At 40.2% G+C, this 25,816-nt stretch overlaps 1 protein-coding gene across 3 annotated transcripts in view; it reads left to right on the forward strand.

Annotated features, from left to right (window-relative positions):
* The window catches only part of kalrna (kalirin RhoGEF kinase a), a 130,741-nt gene that overhangs the window by 96,290 nt on the left and 8,635 nt on the right, over window positions 1-25,816 (forward strand). For 2 of the 3 annotated variants that reach the window (XM_057336703.1, XM_057336702.1), the window contains exons 35-49: window positions 14,586-14,851; window positions 15,562-15,699; window positions 16,950-17,045; window positions 17,726-17,841; window positions 20,146-20,212; window positions 20,551-20,654; window positions 20,741-20,810; window positions 20,931-21,017; window positions 21,104-21,196; window positions 21,285-21,335; window positions 21,487-21,564; window positions 23,033-23,218; window positions 23,425-23,596; window positions 23,672-23,898; window positions 24,021-24,274. In XM_057336703.1, the coding sequence (XP_057192686.1) occupies window positions 14,586-14,851; window positions 15,562-15,699; window positions 16,950-17,045; window positions 17,726-17,841; window positions 20,146-20,212; window positions 20,551-20,654; window positions 20,741-20,810; window positions 20,931-21,017; window positions 21,104-21,196; window positions 21,285-21,335; window positions 21,487-21,564; window positions 23,033-23,218; window positions 23,425-23,596; window positions 23,672-23,898; window positions 24,021-24,274 (2,005 nt within the window). The remainder of the gene's footprint in view (window positions 1-14,585; window positions 14,852-15,561; window positions 15,700-16,949; window positions 17,046-17,725; window positions 17,842-20,145; window positions 20,213-20,550; window positions 20,655-20,740; window positions 20,811-20,930; window positions 21,018-21,103; window positions 21,197-21,284; window positions 21,336-21,486; window positions 21,565-23,032; window positions 23,219-23,424; window positions 23,597-23,671; window positions 23,899-24,020; window positions 24,275-25,816) is intronic. The other variant, XM_057336704.1, reaches the window with a different exon arrangement.

A 25,816-nucleotide genomic window follows, 5' to 3' on the forward strand; every position in this document is an offset into this window, starting at 1 on the left:
CTGAAGTCCATGTGAAGTGAATTCAACTTTTTGGCAGATTTGAGTTAAAGTCTCTTTCCTCCTTTGATTCATGTGCCACTACACAGATTTTACTCCAATAGAATGTTTCAAGATTATCCGCCACTGACTACCAAATAGCAAATAGTGGGTTCAAGGTTATGATGTGAAAACTGAATACAGCCGCAAAAAAAAAAAAAAAAAAAAGATTTTTCCAAATAAAATTCCAAATGTTCATTTAATCAGCATTTTTTAGATGTATTGTGGTCATTCCAGTCCAGTGTCTGTTGAATTTCAACAAAGTCAAACCTCAGGAGCGACATATAGTCATCCAACAGCAATGTGAAATACTAACAGCATGACAAGACGCATGAAAACTGTGATAAAAATCCAGGTTATCACATCCAAAATACGTGTAGAAATATTACTGTTGCATTGCTTAAAAGCGAATATGAACTTTGTAGTGAAAAATACAGAGCATGTTTTCTGTTATTTTGACCTGTTTCTCCAGTTTTCATTTTCTGCAAATACATGCAAATAGAAACTTTTAAGAAAACCTTTTTATTTGCAATTTGGGAGAAATGTTGTTAGTAGTTCACAGAATGAAACAAAAGTGACCATTTTACCCAAACACATACCTAGTAAATTCAGGAAAACAGATTTTTTAAAATAGTCTCTTCATTTTTATTCATTTTTAATATTCAAATACAATGATCATGGTAGCACTTGTTGCTGTGGAAAAAAAGAATTTCAGACCAGCAGGTGTATTTTGCCTCATTCACATGTTATGATGTTGACTGGGATTTGAGCAGTTTACTGGTATAAGTGCTTCCTGGATAGATAATGCATCCTACCAGTCAGCACAGGAGATAGTTCAGGTTTCATCAATGAAAAAATCACACGTGTAACAGAATGGCTGTGGTAATGAAGCGAACGAAGAAGAAGGTAATCCAAAATATCACTTTAATAATAATCCAAGGTAAACAGAAGAGAATCCACACAACCATGCAACACATCCGACAGCAGACCATGAACTAAAAGAACAGACAGGCTTAAATACACATCGGGAGCCTAATCAGGTTAAACAGAATCAGGTGAGAGACTAAATAACTAAAGACGAACACAGGCAATGAACACAGAAGACAAAACCAAAACAAAGGACTACTGTGACATAATGCCCCCCTCCTGAACGGCACGTCCTTGCGCCGCCAGGACCAACTGGGGAGGGAGTGTGGGGGTTCAGGAGGTGGGCGTGGAGCAGGAGAGGAGCAGATGATGGGAAGGAGTTCTGAGGGAGGTGTCTGGAGCAGGAGGAGCCAGGGGGCGACCCAGAGCCCGGTCAAGATGACAGTCCACCAGGGGGCCGAGTGACAGAAATGATGCAGATGGAGGAGGAGCCCAGCCGGAGGATTGGAGTCCCGAGGCGGCGGATGGCCGACGGCTGACCAAGGTGGAACCGGAGGGAGCCTGGTGGAGCTGGTTGGATGATGAGCCACGGCAGAGACGAGGGAGGCAGGAGCCAAGGTTTAGCCGATGGGTCGGAGTGCCGAGGTAAAGTCTGGGTCTCAGAGGCTGGAGGCTGAGACATGGGATACTCAACCCCCGAGGTAGCTGGCAGTTGAAGAGCCCGAAGCTCATCTGACCAAACGGCAATGGTGTGCTGAGGGTGAGACGAGGGGTCCTCAAGGCCCAGCGAGCCCACGGACGATGAACAGGCTGGTGAAGGCAGAGGAGGAGGGAGTTGGAGGCTGGGCGGGACCTTCTTGCAGGCTGAAGAGGAGGTGCTGGCTGACTGAGAGCTGGACGGGACCAGCGAAGACGAAGGAGAGCTGCACGGGACCAGCGGGGGTGGGAGCAGACGGAATTTCTCATTATTAGCTCAGTCGAAAATTGCAGAGTTCAGTTGCAGCTCACCCTCAGCGGTGGGAGTGTGGCGGGGCTTCCCTCTAGGCCCTCTATCTCACCCAGAACTCCCACGGCGACGCACGGTGTTGCTGGCTCATGCACCTGGTCAGACATGTCTTGAGGCTCAGGCTCCGGGGAGATGACGGGCTCAGTCGCAGGCTGGCACTTGTGTCACGGTGGGCTCAGGCTCTCCATCTGCGGTGGCCTCTGGCAGACGCTCCGTGCAGCGGGGTGAAGGCTGACTGGTCTCTTGGTTGGTAGTGGGTCTGGAGATGTCCTCAGCCGGGCAAACTCTCCACAAAAGTGGTGAATTCCTCACGGGGACCGTTCACTGGCAGGCGTGCCTTACAACGCTCGTTCAGGCCATGGTGATAAAAAAACACAGCGCGAGCGGTCAGGGAGAGCGAGCGGTCAGGGAAGTGTGTAAGACACACCAGATCTAAGAAGTCCCTTGTGTGGTCCTCCAGTGAACGGTCTCCCTGCTCCAAACACAGGAGCTGGAAGCCATGCCGGGAGGAGGAAACAAAAATCAACACGAAAAAGAAAAGAGAAAAAACGCCGCAAAAATATACTTATAGGTCTGCTGTTCTGTAGGTAAACGGAAGAGAATCCACACAACCATGCAACAGCAGACCATGAACGAAACTGGGTGGGGAACCTTGATCCTGGAGGGCCACTGTCCTGCAGTGTTTATCTCCAACCTAATCAAACACACCTGAACCAGCTCATTAAAGTCTTCAGGATTACTAGAAACTTCACGACAGGCTTGTTGAGCCGGTTGGAGCTAAGCTCTACAGGACAGTTGCCCTCCAGGATCAAGGTTCCCCACCCCTGAACTAAAAGAACAGACAGGCTTAAATACACATTGGGAGCAGAATCAGGTTCAACAGAATCAGGTGAGGGACTAATTAACTAAAGACGGACACAGGCAATGAACACAGAAGACAAAACCAAAACAAAGTAATACTGTGACAATGTGGGTGACAGAATCTCATAAAGATGTCTGGAGACTAAAAAAATCGAACATAAATCTTTTCATCTTTAGTCACTCTTCGCCTAAAATTTGCAGAACTGTTCCGTTTTCATTTATCCAGCAGCTTCTTCATCGTCACAACATCTAGTCATATTCGCATCTTTTCTGCGATGTCATTGGCTGCTTTATACACTATTCAGTCATCCATAAAAAAATCAAAATGTACTTAGACACGTGTGTTTATGTGCTGTGTTTTGTATTGTCTAGTGAGTGTGATTCCTGTCATTCCACACAACACAACAGATGATCATGCAGTTTAACCTGCTGCCAGACAACAAGGCTCTCTCTCTCTCTCTCTCTCTCTCTCTCTGTCTCTCTCTCTCTCTGTCTCTCTCTCTCTCTGTCTCTCTCTCTCTCTCTCTCTCTCTCTCTCTCTCTCTGTCTCTCTCTCTCTCTCTCTCTCTCTCTCTCTCTCTCTCTCCTCCCACCTGCTCGCATGAACTTCCAGCATGAGTGAATCTTTTCCTTTCGTGAGGCTCAGACGTTCGCCTCACGTTATCTGCATGGGAAAGAGGATTCCCTTTATCATCTGCTTTCTATTCCAAATCTTTCCGAGAAAATAGAAAGCGAGGGAGCGTGCGGTCCCATGAGCACACTACAGATGGACACATTGTCATGGGTTCACATTATCACGTCCAGCGTACTGACTGCAGCCATTGTAAAGGACGGCGAGTGAAACGAGAGAGGCAGAGCTTTGTAGCTCCGCCCCTCACAGCGACTGTAAAGTAGAGCTGTATGATTGTAATGAGTCAGTCGTCTGTGATCGCTGGCTCTGTGAGCAGACATGGGGAGTGGTAAAGGTGTGCAATCCTGCTGTGGCTGGATTCTTGCTAAATGCTGCTGCTGTTGTCATGTGCCAGGTGAGTCTCATAGACTCTCTTCTACATCTGATGCTGTTTGAAGCGACATCAGCCACAGTTTGTGGCTTCGTGGAAATGCTATATCTGATTTGCACATTGCTTGTTGCTAGTTTCGGTGACTAATAACATTTTGAAGTTTTGATCAGATGTCAGATGAAATGTTTGGACACACTTGACTGAATATGCAGTACGCTTATCTTGCAGAACCCTTTCTTATCTGTAGTCTAATGCGGAGATGCTTTGAATAATGATTCAATAATTGTGTAATGATACAAATTTTTAAATGTCTTTGCACTTTTTACACAATCACCCAGCACATGGGTGCATTCCCAAAACGTGTAGAGCTGAATGCGAGTTTTCAATATTGCACAATTTTGGTCATAACTTAATTTGAATACTTTTATTTTATATGCTGTTTTGATTTAGATTTCAGTTATGCTAAATGAGGAGGTGTGTCTAGACTGGTTGTGTATAATGGTTTGTCTGGATATAGTTCAGCATGAACATGAAGTTGAAAGTTTTGAAAGTTGATGGGTAGCATACATAAATTGGCCTTTTAATATTCATATTTTTCTGCATATCTCATGTTAATCTTGAGCACTTACAGAATAGTATCGCACCATTCAATACCTGTAGAGTCTTTAGTTTGATCACATTTATAAAAGACAGATACAGCTGTGCGATTATTTCCGAAAACATATGACACGTGCTGGGGGCGGAACTAAAGCATGTGCGTACCCATTGCCAACAAAACACAGACATATGACTCAGTTTCACTTACCGCGTGCGGTCCATGCGCTGGGACCGCGCCATCTATCAGTTTCAAACGATCTCCAAATCCAGCGTCATATCCACTGTTTATTTAACATCCATCACTGAAATGCCGTGAACAAACAAACACACAACTTCTCTCACTATGGCAAGAGTAACGAGCTGCAGCTGCAGGACCACAGCGCAGCCAATCTTGATGCAGCGCAGCCAATCTTGATGCTAAGTGGGTCTTCCTATCGCTCTTAGTTTGACGCGTGGGTAGGCTATTTCTTTCGCCTTGCCGAGGGCGTGCTTTTCTCTGAGAATTGCCCAATAAGGGACTTAGAAAAGTTGTAACGAAACTGAAACCTATACGAACACTGGGGGAGTTTATCCAGCACAGAAATGCTACTTCATACGTCCAACTCGTTTTTTGACAAGTTGACCATGTCAAGCATGAGAACACAGCACGTTTAACAGTGTAAATAAGTCAGAATGCATGAAACACCGTTGCATCCCCCCTTTAAAGGTGTGGAATGTGTGGATTTTGGCGTTTTCAAGTTTTTCATTTTTTAGGCTCATTTTAGCCTCATTTAAAAAAATCTTGTGATGTGCCAAATCTAACACCAATACTGTATATCCTTATATATAAACTGCACGTTTAATTAATAGAAAATGCTTTTTACAATAGTTTTAAACAGTGTTTAAACATCATGCATAATTTATTTTCTTTCACATGTCTTGTTTTAATCCTTATATGCAATGTGGAGACAGTGTGTTGTTTGCTTTCTCTTGTGTCATGGGTAGATTGGGGTTTGTTTGCCCGTGTGTGTGTTGATGATGATGGGGTAAAGTACCTCGCAGCTCCTGTCTAATGTAGACTAAAGTGCTTTCTCTCACTGATTAACTCCGAAAGCCTCCCTGCAGAAACAGAGCTCAAAAACACGAGCTCTTTCATCATATTATCCCATAGGTTACAGTCACAAAGGCATGTTTACTGAATGAATGTATGATTTCAGGTGCTTTAGTGACGTTATTCTGGAGTTTGGGTTCCTAAAATGTAGTGTAAAGCTGTAAACAGGAGATAGGATATTTGCACACTCACTTTTTTGTTAGTGTTGAGCTTAGTGTAGTGTACCTGAGGTCAGGTGCGCGGCAACATCGCCAGGCCACCAAATGCATGTGGACACTGCTGTGTGTACACAATGAGGGCTGAAGCCCACCCATAGAACTTCTCCTGGGCCTTCTGAAGTCAAGCGATTGCTCATACACTTAAGTATTTGAAAGTTCAGTGAAACGCAGTCGAGTCTTTTGTGTGCAGCATCAGCAGCCAGGTGGAAAGCATGACCTACACTGCTGAGATGATGCGTGTGAGAAAAGATAGCTGGAATGTCTTCGTTGCTTGATTTATGGTTCGTGTGCTTTCATGAAAAGAGTGAAAAGGGCTCCAAGCATTCATCGTTTAAGTTTCAGGGATCTTAAAGCAAGAATTGTGTATGTTCAGCCCAGGTATATTTACCATCTCGCAGTTTGCTTTTAGCATGCATTAAGAACTGAAAACGGTCTGTGTTTCTCTTTATTTTCATGTTTGTGCAAGTTACTTTACAAAAGAAGTACTGTACATCAAAAGGCCCTGAATTCCTACTGTAGCTCTGGTCCTGATGAAACGGGTCATGTGAAATGCACAGCACAAAGAACAACTCTCAGTTCAATTTAATTTGATTTATATAGCGCTTTTCACAATTTTGCAATTGTATGGATTGGCAACCAGAAGCTGTCGATTGTTTAATTACAGTATTACAAAAAACATCGTATTTAAAGAATATATCAGTAATGATCATTAATATCAAGATTACTTTCGCCGGGTTATTTACAATAATGTGCAAAGTATCAATCCGATATTAGACATCATGGTTAATAATATCACGGTAACTGCCGCATTTGCAATATTATAATGTTTAAAGTATCAACACAATAGTAGTAAACATGGTCAACAATATACGATTATTGTCAGTACTGGAAACTTAAATGCACAATATACCAGAATATTTTGCAATACCATAACATGGAAACAGAGTGTATATGTTAAATTAAATGAAATACATAATTCAAGTAAGCTGTAAGAAGTTTATGAATTATGAAATCCAAGAAGCCGTGTCAGCAGTCACTGGGTTCTATATGTGGAGACAAAAATGTGAGGACCAGTTCTCATCTGTCATATTAACGAAACTCTTCTTCAGCTGCAGAAAGGATGAATACGGCTTGTAAGATTCTACAGAAACAAGCAGCCAGGCAGTTAAGTGGAAAGCTAGATTGTGGGGAAAAGAAAGAAGTAACTCTGATATAAATCGACTGGTACCATCATTTAAGATTTAGGTCAGACCGCCCATCCCTGCTTAACTTTAATTGTTTCTGAGGTTCTTTGGGTTTTGTCACTATCAATGCTGCCATCAGAACATACCTAACATTCTATTACAGCAGGTATTAAAACCATCACCCTTGTTGCATAATTACGAAAAAGAATCTGTTCATATGTAGCTGGATATCTCTGCCCAGGTCTGATGTTAAACCAAATTAGTCCAAATTTCATCCGAAGAGCTTTACTGGCTCTTTGAAGGTGGGATAATGTGAGAACATGTGAATGACTCCCTTATTTCAGAAGTTTATACTGCTGTAATGTACAGTCAGCAGAAATGTGATTTGTGGTAGAGAGAGAAACTCCTCACCTATGAATGGAATGCTGCTGGTCCGGACCGAGCGCATGTGTTTCCGAACTGGTCCCACTCACATAAACCAACGTGTGTAAAGTGTTTGGATGAAAGCCACGTCCTCTGAAGCGTGCTGGGTTTTGTTGACAGCAGTGGAATGTTAAAGCACAGACTCAATAGCAGATAAGAGAGGACACATCTGCCTGTTTGTTTCATTGAAGACCGAACTGTTAAACTCGTACCTGGTTTTCAGGAAGTTGTGTAAGATGACACATTGTTTGGCAGCCACTGTAAGGTCAACTGAAGTTTTATGAATGGATAGCAGTTCTGATATATTTAAGCAATACACAATTCAATTCGATTTGATTTATATAGCGCTTTTCATTGTTCCAAAGCAGCGTTACAGGAGAAAATAAGAGAAACTGAAAAACACAGAAAAGGTCAAACACAGCGCAGTGCATGGTGTTTATAGACCAAGCGAGATCATTCTAGTAAATAAATCTAATAAAAGCAGTCTCCCGGTGAGCAAGCCAACACGGCCCTGTGGCGGGGAACCCAAACTCCAATGAGAAAGAAATGGAGAATAAAAAACCAGTCTCAGCCGGGAGGGCCGGGTCTCCTCTGACGTGTCACTGCTGCACTCACTGACTTGGATCAAAAGTTACTGAGTAAATGTTTATGAAGAATAGAGAGAGCTTATTAGTTGTGCTTTAGGAAATTTCATTTGTTGAAACTGTTTAGGTCTAATTTGGTCTTATTTTGGGATCGATGTCAGACAACAGAGGAACGTTATAAGCGGGGAAAATAGTCATGGCATAATGTAGCTGAGTGCAGCTATAACTTCAAACTGCTGTCATGTGATGTAAGTTTAGCATTAAATACTAAGTATAGTAAATTTAGCATTAATGTGACAAATAGTCCGTCTTTGCTCTTGGTTGGGGATGGAATTGCCTGAGCTGGAGCTGGGATGGTCAGTCAGTCTCGCTGGAGGATGGCACGGGATGTTCAGATGGAGGGATGGGCATAGGACGTTCATCTGGGCCTGGCGGAATCTCTCCAGGAAGGCAGAAAGAGAATAATTCATTCATTCATTTATTTTGCATATTATGCATTACGTAAATGCTTGGCTGAAAAGACGTGTCTTTAATCAATACACAGACCGTGGTGTACAGAATAGCCTCAAAGATATGAAAAGCTAAAGTAAAAAGTGGGTCAAAAATGTAAATGAAACCTATTTCAATAATGACTTGTCTTCTGTTGTTTTACTAGAAGCTAAAGTCTCTGAAACTTCAGTCAACTTTTTACTGAATATTTGCAGTGATAATTGCAGTGATATTAGTAGCAGGTAAAGCAGGTTTACCGACCGGTCAGCATTTACGAGCGATACTATCTCTGTTATAGTGGTTGTTACATTATAGAATGTTTACATGGGAATGATGTTACATGTTATTCTGTAGCGTTATTGCTGTTTTTAATTAGTTGTTTGTTAATTCTGTTTCACATTTATATTTTTCCACGACACTTTGTCTGTTATGAGAAGTGTGATGAATTGTGCAGCATGAGGTGGGAGTGTCAGTCTTTCACAACACTGCTGGAAACTGACTCATGTAGATTGTGTTGAATGTGTTGTCTTGAGCACCATTTTTAGCAGATTTAGTAGTTCATGAAAAAATACAGTATAGCATTGAATAAGGACAAAACCGATATATTGTGGTTGTCAGTTGTGAGTGAAACATGTTTGTTGTTGATGTGATGATGTACACCTGTGGTTACTCAGCTGGACACCTGTGTGAACTAGAGGAACACTGACTTCATGCATACAGTCACCTTGAAACCATAACCTTGCATTGATGTCTTTGCAAAAATGTCGGAAATTAAAATGAAAGGGAAGTTATTGCTAAAGAAAGCTGTGTCATTTTGTTGATGTAATGCAGTGATATTCACACATTTTAAAGTGCGGCCCAAACCACACTTTCCATTAAAACAACAGTAAAAGCATTACTTTACATTACCATGCCACTTGGGAAGCTTAATGTACAAGTTTTTGATCTTTGGGAAATAAACATTTATTAAGTGTTATCTCAGGACTTGTTTCCTAGGTTTCCATAACACTGATAACAGGTTAAAGGCAAGGTCACACAGTAGCACAGCTTTCTGTTGTGCCAGAAAATGTTATCATTGTGATGTCACGTATAAAAAAAAGCGGGTGAACTTCACTTAATCTCCCGCCTTATTGTATTGTTTAGTGGTGTTTGCTATAGTAAAGCTCAACAATAAGGTTTATTTGTTTTTCCTGACATCTCGGTCGGGCCAAATTCTTAGACTTGTAACAAAACCTCCCATGTCAACCTGCTAGCTAAGGTTATTTTAGTTTACTAAAATGAACACTTTGAAAACGTTTATGCTTATTGAAATTAAATGAAATATTGGCCTTAAAATGATTGAAAAATTTTGAAATGTTGCCTCGGAAATAAACAGAGATAAGTTTAAAGCACTTCATTTATAATAATAATAAACGAACACTACATTAAAACTAAAATAAAAATAAATGAATCGTATATAGCAACATGCAAAATAAACAAAAAAATAATAAAATGACAAAAGAATATTACAATATGGCTGCAAGCAGCGATTACGGGGCCAGTTTATAATTGTAATATTGTGGCACATTGGCAGTGTTTGTAGTAATATTCAGCACATCACCGAAGCCGTGTTTGTAAGCCATCTTTTTAAACTTGCCTGATAGATCAAGTGAACTTAGTTCTGCTGTTACTGTAAACCCCACTTATGATATATTGTACAATGATGGAGGGACCTGATATATCTACTGTGAAGGTAGTATAGACAAACTCATTGTCTGCATACAATAATAGCACTGCAATATGCCTTATCAACCACATTGAAATGTCCTGGCACCACCCACAACACCCTATAGCATCATGAGATACAGTAAACAGAAGTTTGATATGTCAGTTGTACTTTTGCATAGTAGACATGTTTAAGTCTAGTTCGTGTTTGTAGTAAATGTAGTCATACGATCAAGACACTGCGTTCTGTGGAAATGTGATTTGGCCACTCAAAACGAACAAAGAACTCTCTCTGTCTCTTTGGAGAAGTGTGTGTGTGTAAATGGCAGTGCCTAATAACTGGCCTCATCAGACCCTCTCTTCACTCCACACATAATCACACACTCACAAGACTGCTCGCTGTCGTCAGCCAGTGCCTGTGTTACGCAGGTTTGCTCTTCAGAAAGCACTGCAACCCTCATCAGAGACGTGCCCAGTCACATACAGCGCCTGTGAGCACAGCAGCGTGATTACGTTTGATACTGCGTTGTAAGAGGGGATATCTCAGGTATTTCTCATGAACTGCTCACACAGGGTCCTTCGAGCTGTACTTAAGACAGGCACAGAACAGAGGTTGTGTTTAAAGGCCTGCATTCATACTGTCAAAGAGCCGCTTTGACACTCGCTTACACTGAGCTGAGCTGCTGTCTGTCTAGTGTACTGTACTTACCCTCCTGTTTCTGTCACAAGTGCTGTGAACAACTATTGCAAGGTCACTTTCTCTAATAAGTCATCCATTAAAACCTAGAGTCCCTCCTCAACACACACACAAAGATGTCATCAGCACGCTGCACATTTTGAAAGTTGTCTTTTAAAGTAGACATAATAGTCATAAAAACTTTATTTGATATAGCGCCTTTAAGAGTAGCATCTCGAAGCGCTTTACATAAATAATGCAAAATAGAATATAGGTAACAGAATATAACATAATTCAAACTATAAAAACAAAAATAACAACAAGATAGAAACAAACAGAAATAAAAACAAGAAATTATACTAATCGCATAATATACATATAATAATACAAAACAAATATAAATGAAGACAACATACTTTTGTCACATAAAAGCAACCCTAAAAAAGTACGTTTTAAAAGAAGTTTTACAAATATTTAGACATTCTGCGTTTCTAATCTCAGAGGGCAGGGAATTCCATAATTTTGGGGCCAGTGAGGAAAAAGCCCTGTCGCCCATAAAACTTAATCGAGTTGCCGGAACAGTTAAAAGACCAGCTGCGGTAGAACAGAGGTTTCGTACTGGGGTGTAGGGTACTAAGAGCTCTGACAGATATTGAGGAACTAAATCATTTAAGGCCTTATAAATCAGCAGGAGAATTTTGAAATAACTTTGAAACTTGACAGGAAGCCAGTGCAAGCTTTGGTTCTAGTCAAGATACGAGCAGCAGAATTCTGTACCAACTGTAGTTTACTGAGGGTGGCTTTTGAGACTCCAGCCAACAATGCATTGTAATAGTCAATTTGGGAAAAAACAACAGTGTTGATTAACTTTTCAGCGACAGAAAATGTCAACATGGGGCGTAATCTGGCAATATTTCTGAGATGAAAAAAAGATACTTTAACTGTGTTACGAACATGAAGATCACATGTTAAGTTAGCCTCAAAAATCACCCCCAAATGTTTTAATCTAGTTTGAAACTGTATAACTGAGCCATGCACATTGAGGGCTAAAGGCTAAGCTTTACATAACTGGTCAGGTGAACCAATGAGCATCACTCCAGTCTTATCACTATTAAGAAAGAGAAAATGATAAGACATTCATTTTTTAATCTCAGAGATACAGTGTGAAAGAAAAGAAACAGCCGCTTTTACATCAGATTTTGAATGTATGTATATCTGGGTGTCATCTGCATAAAAATAAAGACCAAGAGACCTCAGAAGTTGGCCAACAGGGAAAATGTTCATACTAAAAAGTAAAGGGCCCAAAATTGAACCCTGGGGAACACCAGAGTGCATGACACCAACCTCAGATCTGCAACTACCCAACACAACAAATTGCTTGCGGTCTGAAAGATAAAACTTAAACCAGTTTAGAGCAGAGTCAGAGACACCAAAGACAGTCTCTAAATGGGTGAGCAAAATACAATGATCAACAGTGTCGAAAGCGACACTGAGATCAAGAAGAATCAAAATCGATAGACAACCAGAATCAGAAGCAGGTTAACAAATCATTAGTGACCTTAACCAAAGCTGTTTCAGTACTGTGCATTTTACCGAAGCCAGATTGAAGGGGCTCAAAAAGTTCATTAACAGTCAGATGAGACAGCAACTGAGAAGCAACAATTTGTTCTAAAATGTTAGCAAGAAAGGGTAGATTGGAGATGGTGAAAATTAGGCAGACCTAGCTAACACAATTTCAGCCTTATATTGAAGCAAGCTGTCTTTCCAGGCCTGGTGATGCACAGTTAATCCTGTCATACGCCATGTACATCCTTTTTGTGACACAAAGCCTTCATAGCACGCAGCTCATCATTTAACCAAGGTACAGTGCGTACAAAAGAAACAGAACGTGATTTCAAAGGAGCAAAAGTGTCCAGGCCAGATAAGAGAATGGAATTCAGCTTAGATACTTTGTCATCCAATGCATCAGATGGTAAAACACAACTTGAGGTAGAGTCAATAAAATCATAGAAATCAATGGGCTCAATAGATCTCCATTTACGATAGTTAATAATACGTGAAGCAGAAGTATTTATGTCAGGAAGTTCCATGTTAAAAAGGATAGCCCAATGGTCAGACAGACCTAAATCTGAGATTGACAACTGTGACACAAATGAACCATTAAGAATCACAAGGTCTAAAATGTGGCCTTTGTTGTGAGTGGGACAATCCATGAGTTGGTTTAACTCAAAACAATCCAATAAAGATGTAAAGTCTCTTGTTGTTGTAGAGTCTTTTATGTCCAGTGGAAGTAAAATCCCCCAAAATGAGAATTCTCTCAAATTTGAAGACCAACACAGACAGCATTTCTGCAAAATCAGATGTGAAGTCTTTATTTCTCTTGGGAGGCCTGTAGACAGTAACTATAACAGTAGATAGCGATGCAGAAACACCCAGCACAAAACATTCAAATGAGTTAAACTGAGGAACAGCCACAGGACTCAGGTTATATAGATGTTTGTACAACACGATGATACCTCCTCCTCTACCAGAGGATCACAGGTAATCACATAAACCACAGCCGTCGGGGGTCAGGTAATTAAAAAGAAGACCATCGGACTCCTTATGCCAGGTTTCTGTTAAGCATACGAGGTCCAGGTTTTGTTCTGTAATTAAGTCAAATAAAATCGAAGCTTTGTTGTTGACAGAGCGTACATTAATCAGCGCCGATTTCAAGCAGACGGGTGAGACCAGACGAGCCTGAAGAAGCCCCCATGCTGCCAAGTTGTTAAAACGAATCCCTGTCGGTCTCCTCAGCAGCCTTTGCGGTTTGTGTAGAAATGTCGGGTAAATAACATGTTTCAAAGAAGAGCATAGGAAACTACGCCATGATGATCGATGTAAATAACACTTAGGTCACAGAATTCCAGCATACCTGCAGAGCTCGCGTGTGTCATTCCCCAAGACAAAGTTCCCCTTTAGGTTCAGCAGCTGGCGAGCGGTGTACCTGAGAGCCATGCCGGAGGAATCCACACCAACAGCAGCCTCACACTGGTGCAAGTCCTGGACCACGCAGCAGTAGAGCAAAGTCCCCAAATACACCCAGAGATAAAAGCAGTAATCCAGTGGGCAAAACGCGATTCCACATCACGGTAGAATAAAAAGGCATATACAGGCTTGGAGGCCACCAAAGTAACTTAAAATAAACTTTTGAAAAAACAATCATAAAGCGGCAGACAAATGCACCAACGTGCCCTTTCAATCGTATATTAGCTCAAAATAATATGTCCATGTGGATATGCCTGATAAGTCCCAGCAAAGTTGAACATTGTCAAGAGGAGGGGGGGCTTACATTGAACCCTGGGGTACACCCTGAATAAGTGTGACTTAGACGCCCTTACTCTCCAAAGTCTTTTGATTACGATACATTGAGGTAGAACCAGTGCAGTGTCTCACATGATGCACAGTGATGAGAGGGTTAATGAAAGTATCTGGTGCTTTACAGTGTCAAAGGCAGGTCCATCAAAATAAGGATAGAAGATTAAGAAGCAGTTCTCACCAGTCACGAGAATAGCAGGTAGACTCTTTTTAATGTCAGCATTTGGAGTCTGACAGGTTACTGTGTGAGAGGAAAGAAGAGATATGATTGAAAAAATATATATGAGGGGAGAGGTAATATACTGCTAGTGTAGGGTTAAATAAAGTTTTTTATTTAAAGTTATTTTCTTTTATCTAAAATAATATTATCAATATTGTTTAGCTTTACTGGAACAAAAGTTACACACCATCCTTAATTTCCATTTAGCTCAGAATATTCCTTAAAGGGCATTTATGTATAATTTTTACTTTCATGATTTCTTTATTTTGCAGAAAACTATGCAGTTAGCGGTCCAGATGGAAAGACAGAGTCAGTGGTCACGCTACAGTCCCAGGCATCCCTGAACTCCCTCCACAGCAGCTCCGCAGGACCCAAACGCTCAGGGAACACACTGAAGAAGTGGCTGACCAGCCCCGTCCGGCGCCTCAGTCACGGCAGCAACATTAAAAAGATCCCCAGCAAACAGAAGCAGAAACGTGAAGGCCGCAAGAGCATTGACCTGGGGCCGCCCGAACTACAGGATGATGCTCTGGAGGAGGTGACTCATGACTCTTTGAACCATTGGTGCAAATCTTTTAAATGATAGAAATATTTATCTGATTCATATTAAGCCATTATAACGTCTTTTAGGGCTTGACGAACATTTGAGTTTGTAAAAACGAACTTTTTCTCAGCCTCTCCTATCGTGCTATCGTAAAGTTTCTTTTCCAAATAGATATTCATCCCACATTAAAACAATTCTACAAAACAGAGATATTTTACGTCTGACAGCCTGACAGTGGTGACTATGGACGGCATCTTTAGCGTCAGAAACGTTTCAGAAGCTCTCCTTCATTCACCATCTCTAATTTTTTACGCGACCATGGCCCTAGAGAGAAAAGTGGTCCTGTTGTTCTGTGGGCTGGATTAATGCTTTATTAAAGGGCTGCTGTGGCCCCAGCCCATCAGAGGGTGATGATTTGCCTGACTCTTTAAAGCTCTCTGCCATATAATGTGTTGCTACAAAAGAGCCTCTGTGTGAACACCACCACAATGAGCCACATTAACCATGACTGCTGTATTCCAGAGAGACGGCACATTCCTTATATCAGAACATATTGGCACTAAACTGAGAATATGCCGCTACAGTGATGTGGATTCTGGTTGGTTTTGAGTGATTGCTTGGGTCTTAGATCTGAGAGGGTAACACACATGGGATTATAACATTTATTGCAGATTTGCTTAATGACTTATTCTTAATGTGTCCAGAGAGTGCGCAAAGAAGAGAGAACACTGTCCAAATCAGGGATGCACAGCGGAGGAGAGGAGGAGCCAGAGGATGAGTCGCACACCCCCCTGCCTCCCCCCATGGAGATCATCCAAAACTCTTCAGCTCAGGAGGAGAAGGTAGACAGACAGGGTTCACGGGGAGGAGCTCAGAGATTGTAATGTCATAGGGGTCAGCAGAGATTACATACACTGTCACTCATCATGTGTTTATTACAGTCTCCACCTGCCTCCCTCACACATATGCACACACACTCCCTAATGTCAGCATCATCCGAAACTCATTGGGTGGAGACTTTCTGTCTTTTTGTGCACTAACTACAAATTTAACCTGTTTTTGCATGTGCAGTGAAACTCTTTCAATGAAACTCATTATCTGCTTGGGCTGTGCCTTACAGGAGCGATTGTTTTTACTGACATCTCACGAAAACATGTCCAGTCATACTTCATAAGTAATGGATTACATGTAACGGCGTTACGTCATCAGGATACAAAAACTAGTAACTGTAATTAGTTACAGTTACGTAAAAAACAGTAATCGGATTAGAGTTACATTTTTGTAAAAATTGGGAATACTATCAGGATCACAATGGTTTCACTTAAAACTGTCTTTCTTACAACTATATGACATTTTCTTAAATAGGTTATGTTTTGCATCAAATGTTTTACATTTTGGACCAAATCCCTAATAAATACAATTTATATATGTGAGGAATCCAAAAGTAAGCAGAGATTACATTACTTTTATATTTTGGTGCTTGGATGAAGTTACTGAATACTTTTCTTTTTTTATGAAGTAATTTGTAACTGTAATTTTAAAAGTAACCCTCCGAAGTCTGTTCATAAGAAAATAATGCCTACACCGTACACGTGTTTTTTTCACGTATAATGTAGAAACTGTAATTATACAGAATTTTACAGTTTTTTAAATACGGTGAAATGCGGTAATAGGTTTTACAAGAAAAATGTGTCATTTTATGTGCCCCAAATTTTTTTTTCAAAGTAAAAAAACTGTCAAATTACAGAAAAAGACTGCAAATTGACAAGAAAAACATGAAAAACTTGCAATTGTATCGTTTTTTTAACAGGATTTTTACATTGTAGCTTTCGTTTTATTCACTGCATTTATCACAATGCCAAACTCGACCCTAAAAATGGCTTATTCCGTTTTAGCTAAATATAATTTTTTCGTTCTTCTTGTGGCATTACCTGGACATGTTCTTAACTTGCGTGCATGCTTCTCCTCAATGCAAAGCTTGATAAAGTGGGCTAAAACCTCATGCCGAGTACTTGCCCTTCTGATCTGCCTGTGTCTTTCTCTCTCTCCCCTCCTTTGCTAATGTCTCTCTTCCTGACCTGCTGTCATGTAGTCGTCTGTGCTTCTGGCTGCACGGCAGAGCTCGGCTGACGTTCCCAGCGCCGCTGAGCTTGTCAGTGCTATAGAGAAACTGGTCAAAACAAAGATGGTGAGTTAGTCGTGACCCCAGGCCTGTTTTCCCTCTCCTGGCTCCAGCAAGAAGACTTGATCTAATAACCCCCTGTTGTTCCGCTTTTCCTCCCTGTTTTCTGTTGACCTGAGACAATCACTGTGTCATGTGCACCGTGACACCACATGCTGAAACATCTCTTTTGTTCTGTGTGGGTCTGCTTATGTTTTTTTATTACAGAGACGCTCGGGCTGTACACATGACCTTGTTGATGAAGTCCAGTCAGACCTGTTATATTCTGTGTTGGATGTAAACATGCTGATCTGTGCTGTGAAGATAATGTTATCGTGTCATAAGAGATCTCTGTCAGCTTTTTTCTGTGTTCAAAGATTCAGTTTTCATCAAAAACAGAAATTACAACATTTACTTTACATTGCATACAGGGTTTCTTAGTGAAACTGAATATTCAGCAGGAAATTATGAAAGACGGGATTTAGGTTTTGCCTCCAAAAGGTTGGATCCTAGGTTGGATTACGAAACATTTTTATAGCTGGGAAAACAATTCAAACAGTGTTGGAAAAGTTCCCCTCATGTTCGTTTCTCCCACAGTTAGTGTGAGCAGTGCTGGTGTTGTGGTGCTGTGTCATCTCTTGTATGTTTGCTCTGTGTATGTACGTCAAGCCTCTGACCGGAGTATTTTGTTTTTGTTATTGCTCTAGACATTGGAGCCGGGGTCGTACCCAGGATTCAACCCAGTAAACCAAGCGGAGCAGAGCCCCACACCACCCAGAAACCCTGAGCAGGAGCAGAAAGCCAAAGCACTGCGGGGACGCATGTAAGACACGCAAACGCTTCCCTCTTGAGTTTGCTACGGACGTTTCCAAAACTACATTAAAAATATCAAAACTAGCATACATTCCACTCAAAACATTTATTATGACACCCATTTCCACACAATTTAATTGGTTTATCTGAACTTAAACTGGGTGAATTGTACACATTTACCTTTTTCTTAGTCACTCAATTCAAGATCATTTTTCTTCCCCATTGGCAGATTTTTTTTGCTTGTTTTAAGCACAAATTCACTGAAATTTCATAATTTTTGACTAAAACTAGACTTATTTTCTTAGGTCATTTTGCTCATCAAGAAAATTTATCTTGATTCAAGAATTTGTAGACATTTTTACATGGAAAACAAGAAAAAAAGACTAAGTAAGAAAGTCATTTTTTGCAGTGTATTACACATTGAAATTGTGCTTGAACAAGAAACCAATACAAATGTGTTATTGCCTATCAAACTATATTGATTAAGTAAAACAAACAACCTTTAAAAATCATTTTTTGAGTGTACTAACTAATTTAGTGGAAAACATAAACCTTTTTGTTACCTTTTACCTGTATTTTAATTCTCGCGTCAAATAGTGAATTTGCATTGCAGTCATTGTTTCCACAGGTTTTGACATATTGCAGAATTTATATTTGACTGACATTCTTTACCCAATTTATATTTGATATAAACTGAGACAGAGTGATGAGACAGAGTAAGCTGACTTTTTGTGAATAGTAAATAATGAAAAACAATTTTCAAACAAAAATTTTTTAAGCAGATCTGGCAACCCTATTGGTAACATGACTGTTTGGTTAAAGGCACATTATGTATGATTTATTTATGTATTGAAAAACCACTATCTTAGCGTTATATATTTTGTTTACTTGTGTACTAACTGTACATTATCCCAAATGTTTCCAAAAATGTTTGAATCCCTAGAAATTCACAATTGATGCTGCATTCGAGACAACTCGGGTTTCGGATATTATGACGTAAAATATCCTACCTCAATCCGTTCCAGTCAACCACGCGTCACATTCGCATGTTGACCACATGATGTCACTATAAGATGCCGAGAGAACGTTATATGGTAGCTATTCAAATGTAGGCATTTGTTCATAAACAGTTTCTGGGTATATTAACGTTCATGTTCATCCATGTTGTACTAATAGTTTAAAGTTTGTTTACGGTTCACATAAGGTTGCTAAGGGCTATTCGCCATCTTGTCCGTTATGTCAAATGACGCGTCTCGCTTACGTCGGGGTTGATCGATCTGCCCCGAGTTCAGAGGTCAGAAAACCGACTTAATTTGCCGTTCCAGACGTTCACTTCAGGGATTGAGGTTGGCAATACCCGAAATGCAAATTGTCTCGAACGCAGCATGAAACCAAGGTATCATGTTGCGTCATTACCTGTCAATAGCAGAGCCAATTCTCCCTATAGGCAAATTTTTAGTTTGTGCCATCACATTTAGAGAATTATTGATGTGTTTTCGTATGCTTAGCTTTATTGAGTAAACTATATTTATCATGCTTTATTTTTGTTAATCACTCATTTGATTAGTAAAAACACACCACATTTGCACGTTAGAGTTTGTTTACAGCTAGATGGTTCCAGAGCCACGTGTTAGGTAAAGGATTATTCACATGTCAATCAAAATTTTAATTTTATTTTACAAGTAATTGAACAGTTTAATGTTTTGTGTCTTTCAGTCTTTATTCGTTTAAGTGTGTTAATTGATATATTATTTTTTATTTCTTATAGTTTACAGTTATGTTTATATCTAATTTGAACTATTTTGACAAGGGCCCCTCACAAAGGTTTGCTTAGGGCCCCCAAATATCCAGGATAGGCACTGGTCAATAGCGTCATCTCCGGATTATCCTCCGTTTCGGCTTTTATTGCAGGAGCAGTAATTGTGAAAGAAATTTGAAAGCAGTACTGTTGAGTCACTTTAGCGATACTTTGTCAAGCGCTGAACAAAGTTTGATAAAGTGAGCAAAGCTTGGTCTAGCGCACCACGTTGTTGGCTTATGTTATAACATAATAGCTTTAAAACTTCGTCATCCATGAACATGATTTTTGAGTCCCACCAGATTGATCTCAATCGTCAGTGAAGGTTAAAAACGACAAAATACCACAATCCTTCACAGTGTCATCAAGCTACGCCTTTATTGTTTTGTAAATGCAACCTCTAGCGGCCAATACTACATACTGTGCCTTTAAAATGACGGTTCACATTTAATGTTGCGGTAATAATATCATTAGTATATTTTCTTCTTGACCTTCTTCAATGGCTTTGTGTTTCAGGTTTGTCGTGAATGAATTAATTCAGACAGAAAAAGACTATGTGAAGGATTTAGGCATTGTGGTCGAGGTAAGAACAGATGATACATTATGCAATAAGTAAATGCATATTTCGCATGAGCATGTTTTTGTTAGGCTAATCCTTCTACATTAGACAGTATTGTGTGTGATGTGTTTGTTTGTTTTTGTCTGTCTGCTCTGAAGATAAAAGCCATTTGCATCCACCTCTTCATATCCTTGAACATTATCTGCCGTGTCATTACTAGTTTGCATTGCTATAAGACGCCATCAGAGTTTCAGTGTTTACTCTTCATTATCTCTTATTTCTGCTGCGCGGATGACTCTTGCTTTTTGCTGTGTGTTTGTTTTGAGCTGGGACTCAAATGTGGTTGATGTTTTTTTCTGAAGGGCTTTATGAAGAGACTAGAGGAGAAAGGAGTTCCTGATGATATGAAAGGAAAAGACAAGATTGTCTTCGGAAACATTCACCAAATCTACGACTGGCACAAGGAGTGAGTTCTCACGAAACAAAGAAACCTTGATCTCCTAAAAAATGAGTGAAATTAGATTAACGCTGTGTTGCTTTTGCTTTGGGAAGTTTCTTTGTGGGTGAACTGGAGAAATGTCTTGAAGATCATGAGAAGCTGCCTGGGCTGTTCAGTAAACATGTAAGAGCGTGTGTGTGTGTGTGTGTGCGTGCGTGTGTGTGTGTGTGTGTGTGCGTGTGTGTGTGTGTGTGTGTGTTTGGGTGTGAATGGATCAGTCATGAAGTGTTTGTATTCACGCAGGAGAGACGGCTTCACATGTATGTGGTTTACTGCCAAAACAAACCCAAATCTGAATACATTGTTGCCGAATACGATTCATACTTTGAGGTAAGCCAGACATTAGATCATGAGTGCATGTGTGTCTTCATCAACTCAAGATGATGTGTATTTGTCTGGTGTTTGGCGGTTCACAGGGGATTCAGCAAGACATCAACTCGAGACTGACCATCAGTGATTATCTCATTAAACCCATTCAGAGAATAACTAAATACCAACTACTACTGAAGGTAAAGTCAAAAAGTATATTTACGGTTTATTAATCATATCCTATTAATGTATCTAATTCATGACATATTTCTGTATTTCATTTTTAAGGACTTCTTGAGGTACAGTGTAAAGGCTGGCTTTGATTGTCAGGATATAGAGGTAAATTATTCTACAGTCCTTTAGTACTTTCAGATTTTTGCACAGTAACATTTTGAAATTCGAATGAATCCTGGTGTTGGTGTTTATAAACCCTTGGTTTCTATTTCCAGAGGTCTGATAGATTTCGTCTGTTTTTGTTCATGTGTAACAGAAAGCTGTAGATCTGATGTCCCAGGTGCCCAAGCTGTGCAACGACATGATGAATCTGGGTCGACTGCAGGGGTTTGAGGTATTCTGAAACAAATATATACAGTACTTAGGTCTACTTATAATGTAAGCATAGACAAAACATGATTTAGAAGGAACAGGCTATTTTCTATCCTGGTTTTGACTCTGTCTTTTAAAGCACCAGTGAAATAAAAAATTACAATTGCTGTTTTCATGAAATATTGCAGCGTTTATTGCAAATAGAGTATCAGTGTCAGTCATTCTCTTTTTAAAATCCATGTGGCTCCATAATCTTCAATTAAACTCTGAAAATGCGCTTCCGCCATCTAGTGACCATCCATCTCAAATGACGTATGTTAGACGGCTTGGGCGGAGCATCCGTTAACTCCTCCCCTTCCACTGTTAGTCTGCCGTCAGTTCCATTTCAAAATGCAACGGCTGTTTTTATACATCCAATCAATTCGCAGTGAAAACCGAAAGCAAGGCCAACTATTTTTCTCATTCGAAATTCCGTTTCACTCAGGAGCGCAGCAGAATACGCAAGTAAAAACCATCGCGGGATAACAGGGACTTTAAAGAAGCTGTTGTTATAGGCGTGTCACATTCAAGACTGGGAAATAAAGCCCACTGCTGTGATTGGCTAACATGTTTGCATATAAAAATGCTGCTGTGATGTACACGGTTTCAAAGTGACAACATAAACAAACGTTACTGCGCATGCGCGCGTTCGTGGACTGCACTTAACTTCCGGTACACATTCACAAACAATAGAGCGCCTGTAGATTATTTCTGATAACAATCAAAAGAAACCGAGAAGAAGCGTTACTTGGCTAAACTTGTCTCTCCAATATTTTGTATATAGATTGCGATACCAAGCTCAACCGCTAGATGTCAATGTACCATACGGTTTGTTTAAATGCGACCAAACTGCAGGACCCATTCAACAAATTATTTATTTAACAACATGAACACGCAACAAAATTCAACCAATTGTTTATTTAATACAATTATTATATAATAAAGTAATAATATACATTAATATGAACATAAATGAAATAAAATAGAAATAGTTATATAATTAGACAATAGCCAAGCAGAAACCAGAAGTTAGCTGCAGTCCAGGCGTGCGCGTCCGATGAAACGGTCTATACTCCGAAAACAATCTTTTGGTTAGAAACAATACTCAGTACATATCAAACAATCTGTAACTGACAAATCAATGTGATAATGAGGTAAAATGGTAAAAACGTGACAGATCCAATAGCCTGTAGGCGGCACAGCATCGTCTTTTATGTTCTGTCTTTCTGAAAAGTCTGCATCCGTTATGTTTCAAAACAAATCCACAGTAAAATGAAGTGTCTTAATTCCACCATTGTTCTTTTGGTTGTGCTCATGCTATGTACTGTATATTATCTGCTATTGTGACACCGATTGGATGCATTTGAAATCACTTGGAAAATGTGGAGAAACGTGTGCGTTCATTGCCTCATTCTGATGTTTTCGTATGTTCGCGTGTTGATTTCCTTCAGGGCAAGTTGACGAGTCAAGGGAAGCTCCTGCAGCAGGAGACGTTCTTTGTGACGGAGCAGGACTCTGGCGTTCTGTCCCGCAGCAAAGAACGCAGGGTGTTCCTCTTCGAGCAGATCGTCATCTTCAGCGAGCTCTTACGGAAAGGCTCGTCAACACCAGGATATCAGTTTAAAAAGAGCATCAAGGTGAGCCTGTTCACTAGCGTCTCAGTTCTTCCAATTACATTTGAATTTGAAATGACGAAAAAACATTCTTTCACATGTTGTTGTTTTGTCAGACGAATCAAATTCCTTGTCGTGTTGTGGGTCGTGGTTTATGAGGACGAACAAATTCCGGTGACCAAAGTCACCTGTTCATCATGACGCATCTTTTCTATCGTGTGTGTGCACAGGTGAGCCTCCTCGGTCTTGAAGAGCACGTTGAAAACGACCCATGTAAATTTGTGCTGTCGTGTCGCGGCTCAGCCGAACGCTTCACCCTGCAGGCGGCAAACACAGATGTGAAACAGGTCTGGGTTCAGCACATTACTGATCTGCTGGACCTACAGAACAAGTTCTTGTCAGGTAAGAAACGTATAAACTCTCCTCTGGAGCTCGTTCGTTCAGATCAATAATGTGTTTGCGAATATCGATCCGCAGCTCTTCAGTCTCCTATTGAATATCAGAAGGAGCGGGGCGGCTCTCAGTCTCTGACCCGGAAGTCGTCCAGCGGTGGGCGTACAGCTCAGTCCAACAGCAGACCCAGCTCTACCGTCTCACTGGGAGCGGAGAAACCTTCTCTGTCTGGACGGAGCTCCACTCCGCTAAAGCTACCTACCTCCAACGGCAGTTCATGCCACGACCTGGACAGATACCACTCCCTCAGGGTGAGAACAACCGATTAAGCTTAAAAAGCTTTTAGTAGGAGTATGTGGCTATGTATAAGCCAGAACGATGCATGGATCTGCTCCAAACATTCAGTATTTTGTTTGTGTGTTTTCGGAAGCAGCATGACAGGGGCGGCTGTAACGGTACGTCGTCCTCAATGCTGGTTACTCAGGACTATAATGCACTGAAAGAGAACGAGATCTGTGTCACGCAGGGTGAGACGGTACAGATACTGGCCACCAATCAGCAAAACATGTACCTGGTGTACCGATCCGCCAACAGCCAATCGCCGGCCGCCGAGGGCTGGGTACCGGGACACGTCCTGGGCCCTCTTACTAAAGGCCTCATAGACACTACTGCAGACTTAAACATCAAGTAAGTGTCAATCAACACTAACTGGAGCTCTGATTGGATTGTTTTTTTTTTTTGAACACCCCCATCCCATTCTGTTGGAACTAACCCGGATGTTTTGGAGCCTTTTGCACAGGACATTTTGAGTTATTCTCGAGGTTTTCGTCTGGGTTAAACGTTTAAAAAGCGCAAAGAAAGATTATAAAAGGACTGTAGTGATCTTACATCAGTGTGGAAACGGAAACGTCTGGACACTTATTTCAGTTTTCTAACACCCTGTTTTTTATTGTTTCTTTGGTTTTTGTTGAGTTGTTTTCTGTTGTTTCGTGACGAAACAAAAAAGAAAGAGAAAGTAAAGAGAGGTCTTGTGTCTCCGTCGGCCTGCTTGTTCTGGTGGAGAACGCATACTGATGTCTATGGCCGTTTTTTAATAGCTTGTGTATTTGTTTAAAATGTATTTTTGTATAGCATTTTTTGTTGTTTTATTTGGTTTTGTTTCTTCTACAGGATCTCATGTCAACCATTTACTGTAAATACTGTTGGTTTGTTTACTGTTTCTAGCACATTCCTGTAAAAAGCATTTTGCACTATTTAAGTGAACCCTTATTATTAAAAAGTCAGGTTTGTGCAATAGAAATATAGTTGCAATGTTGTAGTGTAACTATTAATTTTAAATGTATTATATTGAATATGTACAATAAAATTTTGACATGCGCATGACTTAGTCAAATGGATCCTGTTTTTTTTTTTTTTTTTTTAAGTAATACTATTTGTTAGCAGAGCTGTAGCTACAGTATGTGAATTATGTAAAAGAGACGTACTAATAGACCACTTAGGACGTCCAAAGTCTGCAGTGTATGATGTGCCTTATTTTCATTTAAGTTCATTTTCATTTTGGTGTTGTAGTTTATTGAACGCTTATTTTGTGTTTGTACTAACCTCACCAGTCCTTGTCAGTAAAGGTTTGTGTGTGACACAGTGTTTGTTAAAGGAATAGTTCACACCAAAATTAAAGTTATATAAGACTTTTTTCTTCTGCAGAACACAGAAGGAGATACAGTATGGTTGACAAATATACCGTTTGTGTCCTATAGTGTGACATTGTGCAAAAAAATTGAAAAAACTAACAATAAAGATAAGTCTCTCTTATGCTATATTTTATGTAATAAATGTGAATATATACGTATATCATGTCAAATAATATATTATTAATAGTAAATAGTTCTACATTTTTACAGTCACACGATAGGACACATTTACGGTTTGTTTGTCAACTACCCATATTTTCAACATTGGCCCCCATTGACTTTCATAGCATCACATAAAAGCGTCTAAGACGTTTCTCAATATATCTTCTTGTTTGTTTCACAGAAGAAATATACAGAGTCATATACAGGTTTTGAACGACATGAGGGTGAATAAAAGATTTTTCTTTTTAGTGTACAATCCCTTTAACTGTGCAAATTAAAGTGAAATCTCAACTGCTCTCACACAAACCACGTGTCCGCTGTGGTGTAAGAACTCAAAAAGATAAACCCATGCCTGATAACGTTCTTCTAAGTCTCC

This window comes from Triplophysa rosa, linkage group LG6 (assembly GCF_024868665.1).
Source record: "Triplophysa rosa linkage group LG6, Trosa_1v2, whole genome shotgun sequence".
Taxonomy (NCBI): Eukaryota; Metazoa; Chordata; class Actinopteri; order Cypriniformes; family Nemacheilidae; genus Triplophysa; species Triplophysa rosa.